Here is an 18,450-nt window from a genome sequence, read left to right as displayed (position 1 = left end):
CATTTTGCAAAAAAGTTGCATTTTTTTCGTTCTTATTTTTATTCATTTTTCCTTTATTTGCCGTTTCATCAAATAAACGAATTTTGTTGCGAATTTATTTGGAATACCTCGGTAAAATAAAACAGCAACAACAAACAAACCAACAAAACAAAACGAAAGCAGCCAATTCGGTTTATTTCTCCAGCATTACCTCGCGGATTACCCTACAGTGATCTATTTATTTGTGTTTTTCTTACATTTAGAGTGTCATTAACCAGTTTCATCAAGTTAAGCAGTTGCCACAGTGCGTTAAGTACCTTATCAAATATGTAATTTTTTTACTTTGTTTTTTTAATGTTAGGAAAACGGAACAAGAGTTTGAAAAAAGGGGATGGTAAATTCAGGCATTCCACCGCAAAGAAGTAAGTAGTGAGAAGGGGGATATACACAGGTTCAAATTCCTCCAGAGATATAAACTGTCCGTATAACAAAGTTGACGGACGTTGTCACTGACAAACTAACTGCTGAATTATTTGAATTACTGACTTATTTGCAAACTAGCTAGCTCCTTAACCTATTGGCTAAACGGTTGAAAGAGTGACAATCGCTAGCGGACTTACATCACTGACTAACTGACTCACTAACCTCCTTACTCACTGATTAACCAGCTGACGGACTCACTGACTGAATTACTGACAAAAATGACTGAGCAACTGATAAACCAACAAACTGACTACTTGACCGACTGACTGAACGAATGCTGAACAATCGCCAGAACAACTGTATGCCCAACCTAGCAGCCAACCGAAAGATTGATTGATAGTTTATTTTATTGACTGATTGACCGACTGATTAAATGACAGAACGGGGCTTTTTACAAAATAATTCTTTTGCAAGATTATAGCGATTGAGCGTTCCTTTTCTTTTCCTTGTTTTACTTTTGTTTTGTTTTGTTTGTTTGTTTGTTTGTTTTTTTTATCAGAAAAAGGGAAAAATCAAGATCAATGCGTCGAAAGTCACCTTCGGCTACCGAAGCTGTCGATGAAGAAGATACTTTTGAAGAGGACACAAAACTGTAGGCAGTTAAATTCGAGGAAATTTTTATAAATTCTAAGCAATCTAACGAGAAGAAATGGCAATTAGAAATCGATAATCTCGTCTTTGTTTTTTATTAAGCGTATGAGATACAAAATAGAAAAAAACAGTTTTGTTAATTTTGCGTCTATTTAGAGGTAAACGAGGACTTAGTTATATTGAACCAATCTGTGTACGTAACTTAGTTGAACCAAATTTCACTCGATCTTTGGCTGTCTTTAAAAAAATCTCTAACAAAACGATTTTTTTTTCTAACGATAAGTTATAAGTTTTCAGATTTAGACAATTTAATTGATGTTTTAATGGTTTATGAGTTAGTGTTTCATATCTATGACTGATATGGTATCCATGGCTACTTCACATATCAGTGACATCATCTCATGTATCGTGTCTACAGTCACAAGAAGTTTCAGCTTTCCCTCACCTAAACAAAAACACCCATGCGGTTGATTGGGATCCTTTAAGACACCTGCTATGAGGAGTCTTTTGAGGGCGAATTAAGACAGCTGGAGATGGGAAGCGCATTAAAGGTAGAATTAAGTAATTGAATTGTGTTAATTGGCTTAAAACGAGAGGATGTAATACCAAGAATTGTTATGGTAAGTCATTATCAAATATTAACTTCTAGAATGCCCTTTCACGGTGACTTGGAGGTTATGTAACTATGATGCTATTCTACCAGAATTTTAGTGTTTGAGGCCGGCGGAATGTTCTAAAATACGTTTCAAGAATTCAGTAATCTAGGAGTAATTATGCATTTCAAGCTAAACTGAGAGAGAGAGCCACTATGATGTACATCAAAGATTGTGCATTTAAAAGGTATTGGGTAAAAACAGTGAGTTTGTGTCAGAGGAGAACTAAGGAACAGTCTGAAGTGGTTTGTAGAAGATAATCACAGTATCGCCTAAAGGAGTCGCTTCTTAGTAAGCATTTTTACGCATTGTTTAACAACGTAGTACGGTTTGTAGTAGTGTAGGATTCTTTCTGTCTGTTAGAAAATACCGTGACATAAGATTCCAAAGTGGTTTTCAAGAGTTTTGATTTGATGCTTGCTCATTTTTCCTGCTTGATTATGTGCTTTATTATTAGAACAATACCAGGTTTTTCTTCATATTTTCTGCAGAGTTCAGGAAATGCATGCTTTCTGACTCATTGGATTATATAACATGTTGACCCTCATTAAAAACAAAAATAATAACCTATGTACTTATATGAGATAAGAAAACTTTAATTAGTCAAGTTTTAGCAAATTGATCCATTGGCATATCAAAGAAGGTGCAAGTTATAATAGCACTATTCAGCTCATAGAGGTTGATTAAAAATTTTCGTTCTTAGTAGTTAGATAATAATATAAATGCTGTATTCAATTGGATTATTACTGTAATTATTATGATAAAATAAAAATAACGAGAGGGATCAATAACACCTTGGCTATTTGAAGTTGTGTTTATTTTGTATACTTGGATATTTGATAGCGAGTGTTTACAAACAGAAAATCAGTATTCAACAACGATGAAGTTATTTCTATTTCAGAAGGATAGCGCTTGGAGCTAATACAGTATAGTTTTAACTCGGCTTTGAACTTTGGCTATCGTCTGACGAGAGTTGATATAACGTGATCCTCAAAGACAAAGGTAAATGGGCAGTCCGAGTTTTGAAGGTTTTCAATTACGAAAACAAGAATCAAACACATTTAACACTCGTATAGAATGTACAGTTTCGTGTTCAAATAAAAAAATAACAGAACAAAACAAAACAGGAAAGATGAAAAACATAGCCAAATTAGCATAAATATAAAAATTCATACTAATTACGATGGTGTCAGAGCGACTGCGATCATGCCTAGGTCCCTCATTGCGATCTCCGCTCATCGCAAGGGAGAAAGGCTCAGAAGTTACATCGGCCGTCCTTTGAGTGAAAAACGAAGAGCTCGCTCTCATACCCTTTCCAATTTCTAAAGGAAACTTTGTATTCTATTACCAAAAATGTATCATTGTGCGTGACTAGATGTTTTCGGAAATGGCCGTACGAAGAATATCAATTAATCTTTTTTAAGCATTTCAACTACCTACGAAGCTTACCAAGAATCTCGATTTGAAAAATTCAATCACGTTTAAGCAAGTTTGCTTTCTTTTGCTTTTTTACTTTTACTGGTAGCGTTCTCAAAACAAAGAAACTGTGTTTCAGATGTAGTTAGAAAACACTGCACGAAAAAAATTAAAAGTCTACTGTAATTGATAAAAGCATGGTGAAGCTTTGCGATGTAAAATTTTACTTACGAAAACATGACGGATTTCATATTAAATAATGAAACTGTAACAAAATTCTTGAACGTGATCACCAGTCCGATTTGAGCTGATAGGCCAGAGTAGGCGTCATGCTTGTAAATGTACAATGCAATAGGACAGTTAAAGGGACAGTTGACACGTCATGTCCGTGTAAGTAAACAGAACGCGTCTTGCGCGCGCGCTGTTGTCTCGCATTTCGCCAAGTTAACTGTTGTTTCTTTTAAAAAACGTATAACCGATGTTTAGTTTCTTTCTAAAAGTTTGTACTTGTTTTGATTGATGGGTAACGGGACTGCATGCCGTCCAATTATGTCTGTAGTAATACTCGTTAGTAACACATCGCTTCGCGGTCGGTGATTTTGTTAATCACTCGTATGATTACAGACCGAATTGGACTCCACTCGGTCCTATTACTAGTATTAATCAGGACCGTCAAAATTTCCTTGAATGTGATTGCTGGATGAATTGCCCTTTTTTAACAAATTTTTTTGCAATGAATCCGATTTCATTTTCCGGCAAGTGACCGAATTGGACAAGAAATAAAATTAAAAATTCAACCTTTACAGAGTAACACTGAAGGCAGCCATTCTAATCTCCACAGATTTCTAAGTGAAAGCTGTGGTATAATGTGGATGCGAAAAGGATACTGAAAGGAAAACAAGTAAATTGCAAAATTAAAAATACATTATGTATTCTCTTCCATAACAGAAAATCTCTCCCTGTTTATAAATTGTCCTACTAAAGATCCTGAAAATCGTCAGGACGGGCGTTCGCTTTAATTAACTTTGACTTCTATAAAACTCAGGAAAATGAAGAGATCCAATCAATCGGATTGTGGTTTTGGTATAAGTACCTTAATGTCTCACAATGACAAGCAGTCAACGGCTTTCTCTTCAGAATTTCAAGATGTCTAAATGTTTAAAATAAGAGAAGAAATCCTTAAAGTAGGTGTGATTTAACAAAAAGTGTTGGTTACGTATTGATCAACCCTTATCGTATCGATAGCGGAATTTGTTATTAATTAGTCTTGAAGTTCGCACGAAACAAAGTATGCATGCATCAAGATTATTTAGTGATGAGATGCCTGAGCTTGACATCTGTAATCCAAAATTTTCATCATAGGTTACAGAGCAAACATGCGTGTCTGCATATACAAAGGCCGTCCGAGTATTTTGCTATAATTGAGCCAGCTTATTCTGAATAATTCTAACTTTAACGTGTCCAGAGCCAAGATTTCGACCACAAATCGCCAAAGCATGATCATAGTTCCTTTTCGCCTCCTCATCGTGACCCTGATCATTGTGTGCGTCACCAATATTTTCATAAGTTTCTCCAACTTTAAGATGATTACGTCCGAACTGTTTTAGGCAAATGTCCAGTGCAAGTACATGGTAGTCCATTGCTTGCTGGAAATCACTTACATTTCTGTATAGAGTACCCAGGTTATTGAAAGAATCTGCGACATCTACATGCTCAGGTCCGAGCTGTTTCAGACGAATGTCTAGTGCACGTGTATGGTAGTACTTTGCTTGCTGGAAATCAACTAGATCACTGTACACAGTACCCAGGTTATTGTAGGAAGATGCGACATTTCCATGCTCGGATCCAAGCTGTTTCAGACGGTGCACGTGCATAGTTGTCCTTTGCTTTCTGGAAACAGCCTAGATCACTGTACACAGTACCCAGGTTATTGTAAGAAGCTGCCACACCTACATGCTCAGGTCCGAACTGTTTCACTCGAATGTCCAGTGCACGTACATGGTTGTGCTTTGCTTTCTGAAGATCACTTAGATTTCGGTACACAGTACCCAGGTTATTGTAAGAAGCTGCGACATCTATATGCTTAGGTCCGAGCAGTTTCACACGAATGTCCAGTGCACGTGCGTGGTAATCCTTTGCTTTCTGAAAATCACCAAGTTCACTGAATACAGTACCCAGGTTATTGTAAGAGGGTGCCACATCTACATGCTCAGGTCCGAGCTGTTTCAGACGAATGTCCAGTGCACGCGCAAGGTAGTACTTTGCTTGCTGGAAATCACCTAGATCACTGTATAGTACCCAGGCTTTTGCAAGAAGTTGCAAAATCTACACTGTAAAATGAAAAGAGCCAAATTGACCCCAAAAGCCAAATTGGCCCCAATTTCTCGAGGGCCAGTTTGGCCCATCAAGGTTCGTTTTGGACTATTTGAGCCAAAACGGGCGTGACAAGTACCATTTCGACCCCTCCAAAATCTGAATTGGCCCCTATGAATTCTACTTTGGAACTTTTTCTCAATTTGGCCCTTCCAAGAGCCAAGTAGGATTGACCAATTTGGCCCCAACGAGGTGCAATTTTTGAACAAAAAAGAAAATATGAAAATAATTTTCTTTTTTCGACTATATTTCGTTCCCTATACTATTCCTTATAAAGTGTTCAAATTTTCAACGGTTCCTCTCGTAACTGAACACCGAGTCACACAACGAATTAATCGTTGGCTTTTTCTCGAGACGTGAGCGTGAGCTGGCTGTGATGGCATTAGTCGAACCTAGACCACGTGCGTCGGAAACAATAATGAATTATAGCAGCGAATTGGTCACTGAAGAGGCTGTTTCTTGGCTACAGTCGCATGGAATGAGACTTAAGAAAGGAAAGGTAGGCAAAAGAAATTTCTTAACAACGTATTTTACTGCAACTTTACATTCACAAACTTGACCGCTCCATTGATCTTTGTTCGTATCTTATCTTGCAGAAAAAGACGGTTGCGGTGGCCAAGATCTCCTTGCGATCGCCCAAGATGCAGACGTACCAAGGCACTACATCCCTATTATAAAAGAGCGTCTAAAGCTCAAGAAATTGATTGCAATGAACGCTGAACCTACAGATGACACGAGTTCTTCGTCGGTACGATAATTAATTTTCCCACCAGAGAATTCGACGCATGAATGGTTCGCCTCTTCTCCCGAGTCTTGTTGAGTCTCAGCGGTTTCGCAACTAAAGTCACGTGATCAAATTTTGGCACCGAGAGATAGAGACGGTTACAGTTCGAATACTGCATTTGCACAAGATGGATTTAACTTATTTCAAGATTCTCTGATTTTAGGATCTCTCACTCTGAATTCTTAATCTTTTTCTTGAAAAGATGAACTGATATTTTTATGTCTATGTCTTTGTTTGCATCCACTTAAGCTGATTTTTTGGCTATCACTCTTTCAGCGTGCAGAATCAAGTCCTTCGAGTAAGACGGTTCAAACGTCGATTGATGATTCAGAAAACATCAGCGATTATGAAAATTTAGAGGTGACATTGGCACCGAAAGAAATGGGTAAATCAATATTATAAATCGCTCAAGGATCTCTGTTTTATGGACGAGGCGACAGAACTGAGCACTGTCTAAGTAAGTTCTTGTATATTAAACTTAGCAGGATGGTGAAGAGTACATTATCGACTACTTTCTTTCGATTATATCCTAAAGGAAAACACACAAGGTGCCAGTTGGTCAGTTAAAGATGACAAATCTCGGGGATTGCACCTACAAAAATGGCGAGATTTGCTTTATTTTTATTGAAATATATTAGATATGTATATACTTGCACCATACATAAAACAAAGTAAACCCAATTTTTAAATCTGGTAAATTAAAAAATTAGTGAATTGATAGGATGTTATCAGACAGTTTAATTTTTTTGAAAACAAATATTTACCTACAGGTTCCTCCTGAATGGCTTTCGAAATTCCAGCTACCATCGAGGGTAAGAAACTTTTCTTTGTTTTGTTTTTTAAGTCTACAAGCAATCCTTATTTATTCATGAATACTGAACTAAAACTGAAGTGCATAGATGTATGATTTCTTTTCTTGATAAGTACATATACAGTTTGGTGAAAATACATCATTGATGATCACCATTATTGTGTTTTTACTTCTTATGCACAGTTTGCTTACAAATATTTTGCAACTTTGTAGTTGCAAAAATTTACTGTTCTCCGACAACAAATTAATTTGCTCATTTGTTTGTTTTTTTGTACAGTTCTCTGCCTCAGTAGAGTTGGATACCCAGAAGGGATATCTCATCAGCAGTACTCTGAGCAACAGTGGATTGCAAAAAAAAATTATTGCAGAGTATCCTTGTATGGTTAGCAGGATACTAGACTAAGTTGACTTCGAAACTGAATGGATTGGTATGGTCTAAAAATCTATTGCTTCACCTCTTCTGCTTGCAGTGAAGAGAGACAATTTTGTGGTGCTGAATCTCTTGCCTTAAAATAAAAAGTTGCAAAATAATCACTCTCACCTTTTAAGTTCATGACCTTTGTTCTTGTGTGTTTGTCATCACATGCATTTAATGAAGTTGTGACCATTTTGGAGGTACAAGTCCAAAAAACTGCTACTTTGGTACTAAGATGAACAGCTAAAATTTCTGAGCCCATTTGCCAATGAAGTCCAGATACAAAGGTTCAAGTACTTTGGGGTTGTATTAATTTTGCCTTTTTGTTTAGTTTTTTTGATTTTGCAATTTTTTAAAATATTCCTGTTGTCAAACCATTAGATAAATATTGGACATAGAATAGCTGATTTTTTTCAGATATTTTGGGAGTCATACATTAGTTTTTCAAGTCTTGAATGGGAGACAAATTACACACATTGAGCTAAACTTCCACTTCCATTTCTGGTGTTTTAGCTTATAGTTTTAGAAAAACAATATGTATATATAAATATATGTAAATGTGGGGGTAGAGTCTACCTTGGCATAAAGTGCTCAATGCTGTGGTAGTAGAGCTAAGTATACATAAGTTAAAGAATTAAAGAGGACACATCAATTCTCTGTGACTCAAAATTTCGCACCTAAGCACTTGTCAGACAGAACTTTTCTGTCTGACAAGTACTTAGGCACAAAACTCAGTCACAGAGAATTGATGCATCCTCTTTAATTCTTTAACTTAAGTGTGTATATATATATATTCTTTTTTTCTGGCTACAGGCACTTATTGCACTTTGGCTTGATTTTAATGTGGTTGTAAAACTTGTTTTTATTGCATAGAGTAGCTGATGTTGATTCAGCAATCAGAGATTATGTCCAGCACAAATTTTAATTGTTGGAGATCTTCAATACATCAATCACCTGAATATAGTAACAGAGGGAAGTGTAATTTGTCACTTCTCATAAGAAAAGATTCTTGATGCTATCATTGGGTTACTTGGCTTATTTATATTTTCTTACAATCGGTCAAAGGCAATTTTGACTTTTTTTAGAGCAAGCATTGCTTGAAATTGGGCACAGGCAGACTCTTGTCACTGTTTCCTCTATTTTCAATGACTTGGCAAATACCTGCGGTAGTACTTGCTGATAGTTTATATTTTGATAATATCTAGAGTAGTAATATGAGTGCATGTATTCTCACATCCACTGGAAGAATACTCTTTGCTGCTCTAAGGCTCTTTGTTTTTCATATGCACAAATCAAACAAGGTCTATATTCTTGTGCAGGAACTGGACCATTTGTTGCCTCTGTCTTATTTTGATAATTTTCTGTACTTTAAATCAGTCTTAATTATAAGCTGCTTTACATTACCACATTTGCTAAGTCATTGAAAAGGGAAGCTTTACTCACAAGTGTCTCTTGGGTGTAATTTCTTGCAATGCTTGCACTGTTAAGAAGTATACTGATTTAGGGAAGAGATCTATTTTAGAAAATGGTTGAATTAATGTTAAATATGTATGTATGTTACATTCTTTCACATGATGTTTCAAAGTTTGTCTGTTTTATACCACAATTAAGATTCTTAATAACTGTAAAATCAGGTAGCATAAAAGGTTTTTACAGAAACAATATCTAAAAGCTAATAAATGAGTGTTTGAAAGATAAAGTATGTGGTGTATTTTCATTATTTGAATGTAAGGGGGAAAATCAGCATGGAGAGGAAAGAGCCCTCTACTTCTGAAGTGGCCCACAATGGAGCTGAATTGGCTCTTTTTAAAGGGGCCATTTGTGAGAGGGCTGAAATTTCGGGGGCTGTTTTGGCCCCTATAAATTTCAAAGTGGCCCCTGTATTTTTCAAATTCACCCTTCACATGGTCCAATTTGGCCCCTACAACGGGGTCAATTCAGCCCCAAAATTGGTGCCAAAAACAGCCCCATTTCAATGGGGCTGAATTGACCCTAAGCAAGTGCCAAACTGGACTCACTCGTTTTGGCCCCATTTTTGGGGCCAAATCAGCTCTTTTAATTTTACAGTGTACATGCTTAGGTCTGAGCTCTTTCAGATTAATGTGCAATCCACGTACATAGTAGTCCTTTGCTTGCTGGAAATCACCTAGATTTCTGTATACAGTATCCAGATTATTGTATGAAGTTGCAACAGCTACATGCTTAGGTCCGAGCTGTTTCAGACGAATGTCTACACTGCGTGAAATAATCCGAATACGGTCCCTTATGTAGGTCTTATACAGTCAGTACACAAAGTCGTATACGGGATCTATAAGGAGGTGTCATGATGTATAAGGTACTGTTTAAGGATCAGTATACGTCAGGCTATGCCAAGAAAATAGCAGGATCTTATACACTTGTAGCAGGATTTCTTATACGCCAGTACTCGTTTCAGTATACATGTTGTCTACGGAAGGAATTATGAGGTATACTGATTTTGTATGGAAGGCACGTATGCAGTCGTTGCAGGATTTCTTATTCATTATTACACAAGTCCGTATATATGATGTATACTGCATGAAGCAGGAAAGGTACTGATAGTAGAAGGTGCGTATTGTGGGGCTTTAACGAGCCTTTTTGAGCAATCTTAATGGGAAAATTCACCATTCTCGAGTATTCTTACGGGGTACGTTCAGCGTTAAAGATTTTTGCATTGCTTAGGTGTGATCTAGGTGGAATCATAAAATCGTGAATCATCTCATGCTTCAATTACAAATAGCTGTTAATTTATTTCAGTATTCCTCAGTCACGTGTTATTTTTTTCGTAGTACATATACATTAAAAAAAACTAAAAAACCTAACATTTATGTTTCTCAAAAATAGTATTGTTAATAATAATGAGAAGAATGAAAGTTGAAAATCTAATTTACGAAAAGGTATAATCCAATGATTAAAAGTTGTGATTTATGTACAATCACACTATTCATTTAACACACAGAAAAACAAACTATTCGTTCTCAAAATCACAATCGCTTTCTGAGGAGCTGTCATTATCACTTTCTTCTCCTTCTCTTTCTTCCGCTCTGCTTTCGTCAGTGGTCTCTTCATCCTCAAGTTCTCTGTTGAACCAAAAAAATGTTAGTTAAACAATGTAACAACCTTGTATAAAGGAAACAAGCATATTACGAAATTTTTCATAGCATGCAATATATAGAGACAGAGAATTTTACATCGGTTTACATAGTTTATACATTCTTATGTGCTTCACTTCCATAGTTGGTAAACTAAAAGTAAAAGCGACAGCATCCAATAAGGAGTGTAAAGGCTAAGCAGTATTCTTACATTTCCGTTTGTTTCTGCTCTCTCCTTTGCATGATTTCCCTCCATTCATCGGACAGCGCCCATTTAGGAGAACCTGTGGGTGGCTCTCTTTCTACAGGCTCCCCTTTACGAGCCTTTGTTCGTTTCCACCTTTTGTTTGTTGCGTTTTCTGTCTTTTCGCTGCGCTTGTCAAGCCTAAGACAATAACAATATTATAATTAGAAAATGCCGTTGACTTGACTGAAACCGTGACCTAAGTCCAACCCTTAAAAAAAACCGGGCAAAAAAGCGCTAATAGGTGACTAACAAATAAACTGACTTTAAAGCCTACCTGACATTTACAGTCCATCATTGTCAATAACAAGGAACAGTCTGGCAATACTGGACAATTTTTAAGGATAGAAACATTTCCATCTTTCTTGCTATTAGAAATATCAGTAAAGGACTAAACCTTTAGCATGCTTCTTACTTGTTTAGGAAAGCTTCAAGAGTTTTGCTCCTGTATTTTGGGGGCCTAGACACCCATCCTCCTTCGCCTTCATCAGTATCTGTGTCATCATCGTCACTAGACATGTGCTCTTTACTTAACTTTGCGAAGGCACGGGACTCAGTCTCATCCTTTACATGAGCTTTTCTTCTCTCATATTTCTATGAGATAAAGAAAAATTTGCTTTTTAGTACTTTTCAACTGACTTTCATTGCATCATTCAAAATGTATCATTTAAGTTATTTTCTTGTTTTCGAAGATTTTTCTTATTTTTCAATTTTATTTCATCCGTTATTTTTCCAAGGGCAGTCCTCCGTAAGTGCTCATGATACTTTTTGGCAGTTCCTGAACAAAACAAAAAAGGCTTTAATTTCAAAATTGCGTGATTGGGGCCTGATTATCTGTTATGGACAATAAATCTTGGTTGCAGTGGTGTCCTCTAGTTTTAAATTGCTTATATAGTAAACTTACGTTGTACAGCAGCTTTACCAAATCCACCTCGGTGGCCTTGGCGGCAAAGTTCATCAACAATCAGCTGAGTTACCTTTGTGTTGTGAGGGCTGGTGACAGGGAGAAAGTATACAAAATATTTAGGCCTCTGTATCTCGGTGAAAAAATTTCTTAGTGCCTTTACTTATTCACTCTTAAACTTGGGTTAAATGTATGGGTCCAAGTCTACATATGAGAAAAAGTGCTCATGGGTCTTCAAGCCTGCCTTAGGCCCCGTCCACACTGCGTCGGAGAAATTTGAAAACGCAGCTTCATTCCACGGTTAAGCCTACCGTCCACACTAATCCGGAGACGAAGACGGAGCTTTCCGAAAACGCTCTTCAAACTGAAAGAATTTGGCCTTGCGTTTTAGTGTGGACAGAGAACATTTTAAAAACGGAGCTTTTCGAAAACAATGACTTCACGATAATCTTGTGATTAATCCTAACCCTCAAGGATGCACTCAAGCGTTTTTGTCGCCGTTGATTGTTGCGTTTTCAAATTTCTCCGGCGGAATGCGAACGGTGAACATTTGATGCGCTTTCAGAGTAAAAAGTCCGTTTTCAAATCAAATTAGATTATATCAGTCCCACAAAAAATAATTACCCTGAAACCTGCATGATAAATTTTAATTACCAGTTGATTTCCGTTGCACAATTTTGATTTGACTTCTTTCCTTATTTCGGGTTTTCTAGCCCTTAAATTTATTTCGAACATTGCCGATCGACTTAGAATACTTTCAAAATCCCCAAAAATCTGATGTTCAATTTGTAAAATCCCCGCCAGTTGTAGCAAAGTTGGCAGCGCGCGAAAACCAGGAAAATTGATGAACATGGCCTTTGGTCAACAGCTTCCTTCCTATGAACGCGCGGGGAAATGGCGCAGAGGTACAGCAGTTACAGTGTTCGTCTTAGTATTATACGATCTGAACGCTAGGTAAATAACAGGAACCTACATGTATGGTACTTTTGAGCTTTCCGTCAACTACATGCTGAAAGTGTCTCGAACTAGTTCAGCTTGCCAGATCTAATTGCACGTCATGAGAACGCGATCTAGTTTTAATTGTTTAGAGTCGTTTCTCCCTACCATTAACCTAAAACTCTCTTCATAATTCGTCCTCAGTGATAAGAGAGAAATCAGATGTCTCGATGCGCAAATGATTATTTAGCGGGAATAACTCTCACCCAAGAAAGCTTGCCATGAGTGATTCTTCTGCCGGGACCTAAAAAAAGTCCCGAAAACTCACCGGGTCCAAATATTTTCGCGCGCACAAGTTAATGTAAACTTTCGGAAACGGGCCCCTATTGTTATACAAAATACTTAGGCGGCAAGCTCAAAGTCCTTCCTCAAATAGGAAAGATGGCGGCAAAACGTTGCCAACAAAATCACAGAGTTCCGCGTGTAGCTTTGTCTTCGCGCTGACATTACGTGAATCATATACAATTTCATGCGAGTTGGAAATAGATATATATGCACTAGGTCGTTATCAGAATTTAAATTCTAAACAAGTGCACAGTTTAATTTTTACTTACGATTCCCTTCCTCTGTATTGCCTTGCGGGGTCTCTACTATTGTGGAGCTTGTGAACCTCTTCCTATTACACAAATTTGAATACTGCCGCAATTAGTGCAACATTATAAACTTCCATTTTCACGGTAAAGCAAGTAACTCACGTCACAAACAGGTTGTGTTCAGCCTCTCATGAAAACTCCAAAAACTAAATGAAATCAAAGTGACCTAAATTAAGCGGTACCAAGACAAAAGCTTGTAAGCTTTAATCACACTTACATGAAAATTTCTCACCTCGATCAACAGAACGACTGAAAAGCCAGAGCAAGCAGCTTCCCTTAAGCTTTTAAAATTAAAAAGTTAACCAGCGACTGACATGTATTCATTTAGCTTAACTGAGATTTTGAACGATATCATGTAACTGATGTAAATGAGAAAATTACCATCAGGGTGTAGTCTTCAATGAGAGAAATATACATCGTTGTTCGATCGTTTCAAAATGACGCCAACTTAGCAGAGGGAATCAGGTACCACAACAGCAATCCAAGGTTTTTCAGTCAAAATTTTTAAACTCACCTGAACAAGAAGAGACGATTTTGTTCTCTTTCTCTTTTTCCCTCGTCCATCAGAATCACTCTCGGTTCCATCTACGGGATGGGAAGAAAGCTTTTCTACCCTGCCGTCTAGGATTTTTACTTTTTCGGCCAGTTCTTCAACACGCTCGTTTGAGCTTCGCACGGTCTGAAGCAGTTCCTCAATCGACCTCTGGCAGGCAGCAAGGCCAGTGATCAACTGCTGCGCTGTTTCTCGTGAGGATAGGGGCGTAGATCCGCTGGATCGGACAGAAGATGACGACCGACCAACTGAACTTACTCGCGAACTCGAACCGCTAGAAGGGGATGGAGTCCGTGATATTGAATAAAAATTGCTTGGTGCACTACCGCGACTTTGTGCGCTGGAATTCCGATCCATGTTTTTGAAATCAGATGAATAACACTATTTGAACCGCAGAAGAATTTGCATAAGTCGAGAAACAGTCTGAATCAGCGAACCTCGTGAACTGAAAATTCCCGCCACAAAGAACCAACAAATAACCACGAAGCGGCTGCGTGAGCTTCGCAACCAAGCCTTTTTTTCAACGAGTTAGCAAAGTTTTCCAGTCACGTTGGTGGAGGAAATGAATTCTGTTTTACCTGCAAATGAGAAAATTGTGTATTGTTCGAAGGGGAAGAAGAAAAGATTTTGTGATCACTGCGATCGTCTGGTCTCGATCAGGACGTTTAATGCCCACAAGCGAGGGAAGACCGTCGATAATGCAAAAATTGGTAAGTCAGTGTGACTTTGAATGGTTGTTGTTTGCTTTTGTTTGGTCGGCTTTTCAAACTGCCTGTCGATGTAACTGTGTCTAATTTTATTTTTGATCTTAGATTACACAGATGAATTGCTTAGCCAAGATCTTCGAATTCACTCAGATTCAAGCGACCTGGATCTTGACTTTGATTTATCAAGCGATGAATGTTCTGAAGTTGCAAAATTTACCGCTGAAAGTCCGGAACTTCAAGGTATATATTCATATATCTATTTACACCAAACTTTAATGTTATTCACCTTCAGAATAAACCTTCTTTGAAAGCAAAGTTTGGGTGAGATTGAAGTTTTGAGGACTTGAAGTTAATTGGCTTATAAAGTACAGTTTTGTATTGCAGATGTTAGCCCGCTCCAGGATGGGGCTAAATTTAATTGCAAAACACCACTTTTTACATATCACAATTCAGCTATGCGACTACACCTAGGGGACACAAAAATGCAGTTTGTTGTGCATGTTTATTCATTGTTTGTGACCTATAGGCCTCACTTTTAAGCTGAAATATAAGATGCTGTTTTACAAATCATTGTAATTCCTCCAAGACAAAATTTTCCTTGGACTTGTTACGATTTTGTGTTCACAAGTTAACTTTTTGGCATTGACATGTACATGTAAGGTAACAGATATATGAATAGTTGGGATTGTAATGCATATGGTGTTGCAAGTGTCACAATAGAGAATCATGCAACTTCTTTTTTGAGTGAAAAAGAAGTTAGTTATTTTTATGAGCAAAAATGCACTTGTTTTTTTTTTTTTTTGCTGGTGACTAAACCTGTGCTCTCACTCTCTTTTGAAGTGGCCTATATTTCTCTTTAACCAACAGATACACATGTTTCTGGAAGTGACGACAGTAATGGGTTGTCAAGTGCTGAGTCATCTGACAGTTTACATGTAAGCCAGATGTTTTAATTGTCTGACTAATACATCAGTAAATATCATCTAGCCTGTTATAAGCCTTTGCTGCTCAGTGGGTGGAGCATGTACAAAATAAAGAGCTGCACTGAAATTAATTTTCAGCTTAATTCTATTTTAAAGGAATTTGAACTGTATTTGTAATTAAATATTTGTATTGGATTTGTATTTGTAATTTTTTTTTTCTCCACTTGACAACATGAAGACAATATTTTTAACAAATTGGTATTGTCTTTGAAAAGCCTCTTCAGGGAAAGTCAATAATGGATGTATGTATGTATTTTCCCTCATTCCATGTTTATTACTATAATCCTTAAATGAAGGAAAATGCAAATCATACTACATGTAGTGAAAATCAGTTTGACCTGAAATTCATTGCAATACTCAACCTTCCCATTATGCATAGGTCACATTGATAGTGTTGGCCACTGTACATGTATTTTCAATGGCATAGTATAAAATAGTTATGCAACGCTTTCTTGAAGTAATATTACCATGGAATATTCCACTTGTAACTTGTATACTTCTCTAAAGCATTGCATGACTAGAATGTATTTTGAGCTTTTCCTCTGATGAAGAAGGGGTATTTAATGGCATTATGTTAATTTCACGGTAAAAGAAACAGAATGCTGTTGAGTGGGTATTTTTTCTTTTAATATTGGTTGAAAGTTACACATTTACCCTTTTTTCTTTTTAGGGAGAGACTGATGATGAGGCTGAATTGCAGTTTAAAAACCTACTGTCATCATCAGAGGATGATGATATTACCACTGATAAGAGTAACACTACGCAGAGTAATAATTTATCAGTATTGAGCAACACATCTATCAGTCTTATAATTATTTTTGTCATGACGTGGAAAGTAATGCACAACTTGTCAGATGCTGCAGTGAATGTTCTGTTCTGTTTTCTGAAAAGACTACTGGATCTAATGGCTAGAATAATTCATTGCAAGGCTCTAAAACAAATGTCAAACCTACTTCCCCAATCCCTCTATATGATTAGGAAGCATTTGGGAATCAATCGAGATGATATTGAGAAATTCATTGTTTGTCCAAAATGTTCTTCATGTTACAAACCTGAGGACTGTGTACGAACTCTGTCAAATGGACGGAAGAAGGGTGAACGTTGCAGCTTTGTGGAATTTCCCCATCATCCACATAGAAGCCAAAGAAGGTCATGTGGAGCAGCACTTTTCAAAGCTGTACACTCCAAACATGGAGAACTGATTTTAAAAGCAAAAAGAGTGTTTTGCTACCGTTCTGTCAAGAAAACCCTGCAAGAATTCCTAAATCGTCCTGGATTTTCTGAGAAATGTGAGCAATACAAAAAGTGTCCTCGAGATCCTAACTTCCTAGGAGACATTTATGATGGAAGAGTCTGGAAGAATTTCAAGAGTGCAGAAGGAAAGCCCTTCTTTGATGCCCCCAATACATTTGGATGCATGTTGAATCTTAATTGGTTTCAACCATACAAGGATTCTGTTTATAGTGTTGGGGTGATCTATTTAAGTTTCCTAAACTTGCCACCACAGGAAAGAAATAAAGAGGAAAATGTAGCAGTGGTGGGAATCATTCCAGGTCCTCAGGAACCAAGTCGAAATGTAAATTCATTCCTGGACCCTTTGGTGGAAGAATTGTTAGACTTTTGGGATGGTGTTTGGTTGGACTGCCCCTCAACAGGACCCAGATTTTGTCGGCTTGCTGTTCTTCGTGTTACCTGTGACATTCCAGCATCTCGCAAACTTTGTGGTTTTCTGGGCTTTTCAGCAAGAAAAGGCTGTAACAAGTGCAAGAAAGAGTTTCCAAGGTCATCATTTGGGGAGAAACAAGATTTCTCTGGGTTTGATCGAGACAGTTGGGATTTACGCACCAACATTGATCATAGAGAGCAGGTCTGGAGAGTTCACAACTCAGTAACCTCAAAGAAAGGCCGTGAAAAGAAGGAAAGTGTGAATGGAGTGCGATTTTCATCTTTGATTCACCTTCCATATTTTGACTTCATTGCATGTGTCGTCATTGATCCCATGCATAACTTGATGCTGGGTACTACAAAGGAAATGCTTAAGATTTGGAGAGAATTGAACTTGCTGGATGAACAGGACTTCAAAGTGCTTCAAAAAAGGATTAACAAATTGAAAGTGCCTTCCAGTATCGGGCGAATTCCATCGAAGATTGCGTCAGGCTTTAAAGGTTTTACTGCTGATCAATTTAAGAACTGGGCAGTGGTTTTTTCATCCTTTGCTTTAAAGGACATACTACCAGACAGACATTTACAATGCTGGAAATTATTTGTGAAAGCGGTAACCAGTCAACTCGCCGACGGACCAACTCGCCGACACCAACTCGCCGACGTATAAAATCGAGTAGAGACGTCGGCGAGTTGGTCGTCAATCCAATACAACTTATTAGAAGTTAAACATACAGAGAAGTAAACGATATTTAGTAAAAAAAAAAAACACTGGCGAACATTGGTGAACATCAAACAGAAGCTTAAACATCGGTGAACATTGGTGAACATCACCAATGACTATAACGAACGAGTTATTGTGCGACAACAACACCGTAAAAACTCATCATGTCAATCGCTCAGATTTTTTAACGAAAACTTGGTTTTCTAGAAAAGATCTTTAGTAAAAAGCATTTCTTTTTATTAGGCAATTACAGAGTAAGGTGTTTGGATTATGGGAGAAATATGAAAATGGTGAAAGAACAGCGGCCCAATTATTGAAATCGATGTCGAGATTAAACGGACCTACAAGAGCAGAGTAATTGCATGATATACATTACTTTCACATGTTCATCTGATCTTTATAATAAATGGAATTTTATCGTTTTTATCGTAAATCAAACGTTCTCGATCATGAATAAATCTTTCTTTAA

General features: G+C 37.3%; 2 protein-coding genes and 1 pseudogene across 3 annotated transcripts in view; 2 read left to right on the top strand and 1 right to left on the bottom strand.

Moving 5' to 3' along the window:
* The window catches only part of LOC149050895 (G protein-coupled receptor GRL101-like), a 227,358-nt pseudogene extending 224,859 nt beyond the window's left edge, over positions 1 to 2,499 (top strand). Inside the window, exons 9-10 of the transcript XR_016184117.1 lie at positions 341 to 401; positions 962 to 2,499. The product of XR_016184117.1 is annotated as a G protein-coupled receptor GRL101-like (transcript). The remainder of the gene's footprint in view (positions 1 to 340; positions 402 to 961) is intronic.
* A 7,251-nt stretch (positions 2,500 to 9,750) lies between these two features.
* On the bottom strand, positions 9,751 to 11,411 carry LOC149050894 (uncharacterized). Its single transcript, XM_089197958.1, has 3 exons — positions 11,275 to 11,411; positions 10,827 to 11,000; positions 9,751 to 10,603 (listed from the first exon to the last, which is right to left on the bottom strand). Exons 1-3 carry the CDS (start codon positions 11,376 to 11,378, stop codon positions 10,492 to 10,494), a joined length of 390 nt encoding a protein of 129 aa, XP_089054084.1. The 5' UTR covers positions 11,379 to 11,411; the 3' UTR covers positions 9,751 to 10,491.
* A 3,056-nt stretch (positions 11,412 to 14,467) lies between these two features.
* LOC149050893 (uncharacterized) lies at positions 14,468 to 17,927 on the top strand. Its single transcript, XM_089193447.1, has 4 exons — positions 14,468 to 14,615; positions 14,718 to 14,852; positions 15,480 to 15,547; positions 16,266 to 17,927. The coding sequence occupies exons 1-4, from the start codon at positions 14,468 to 14,470 to the stop codon at positions 17,925 to 17,927; spliced, it is 2,013 nt and encodes a 670-aa protein (XP_089049573.1).
* The last annotated feature ends 523 nt before the right edge of the window (positions 17,928 to 18,450 follow it).

The sequence above is a fragment of the Pocillopora damicornis genome, chromosome 2 (assembly GCF_964200805.1).
Source record: "Pocillopora damicornis chromosome 2, jaPocDami1.2, whole genome shotgun sequence".
In the NCBI taxonomy this organism is placed as follows: domain Eukaryota; kingdom Metazoa; phylum Cnidaria; class Anthozoa; order Scleractinia; family Pocilloporidae; genus Pocillopora; species Pocillopora damicornis.
Note: the sequence above shows the minus strand (reverse complement) of the source record. Positions and strands in the feature narration are given on the sequence as shown.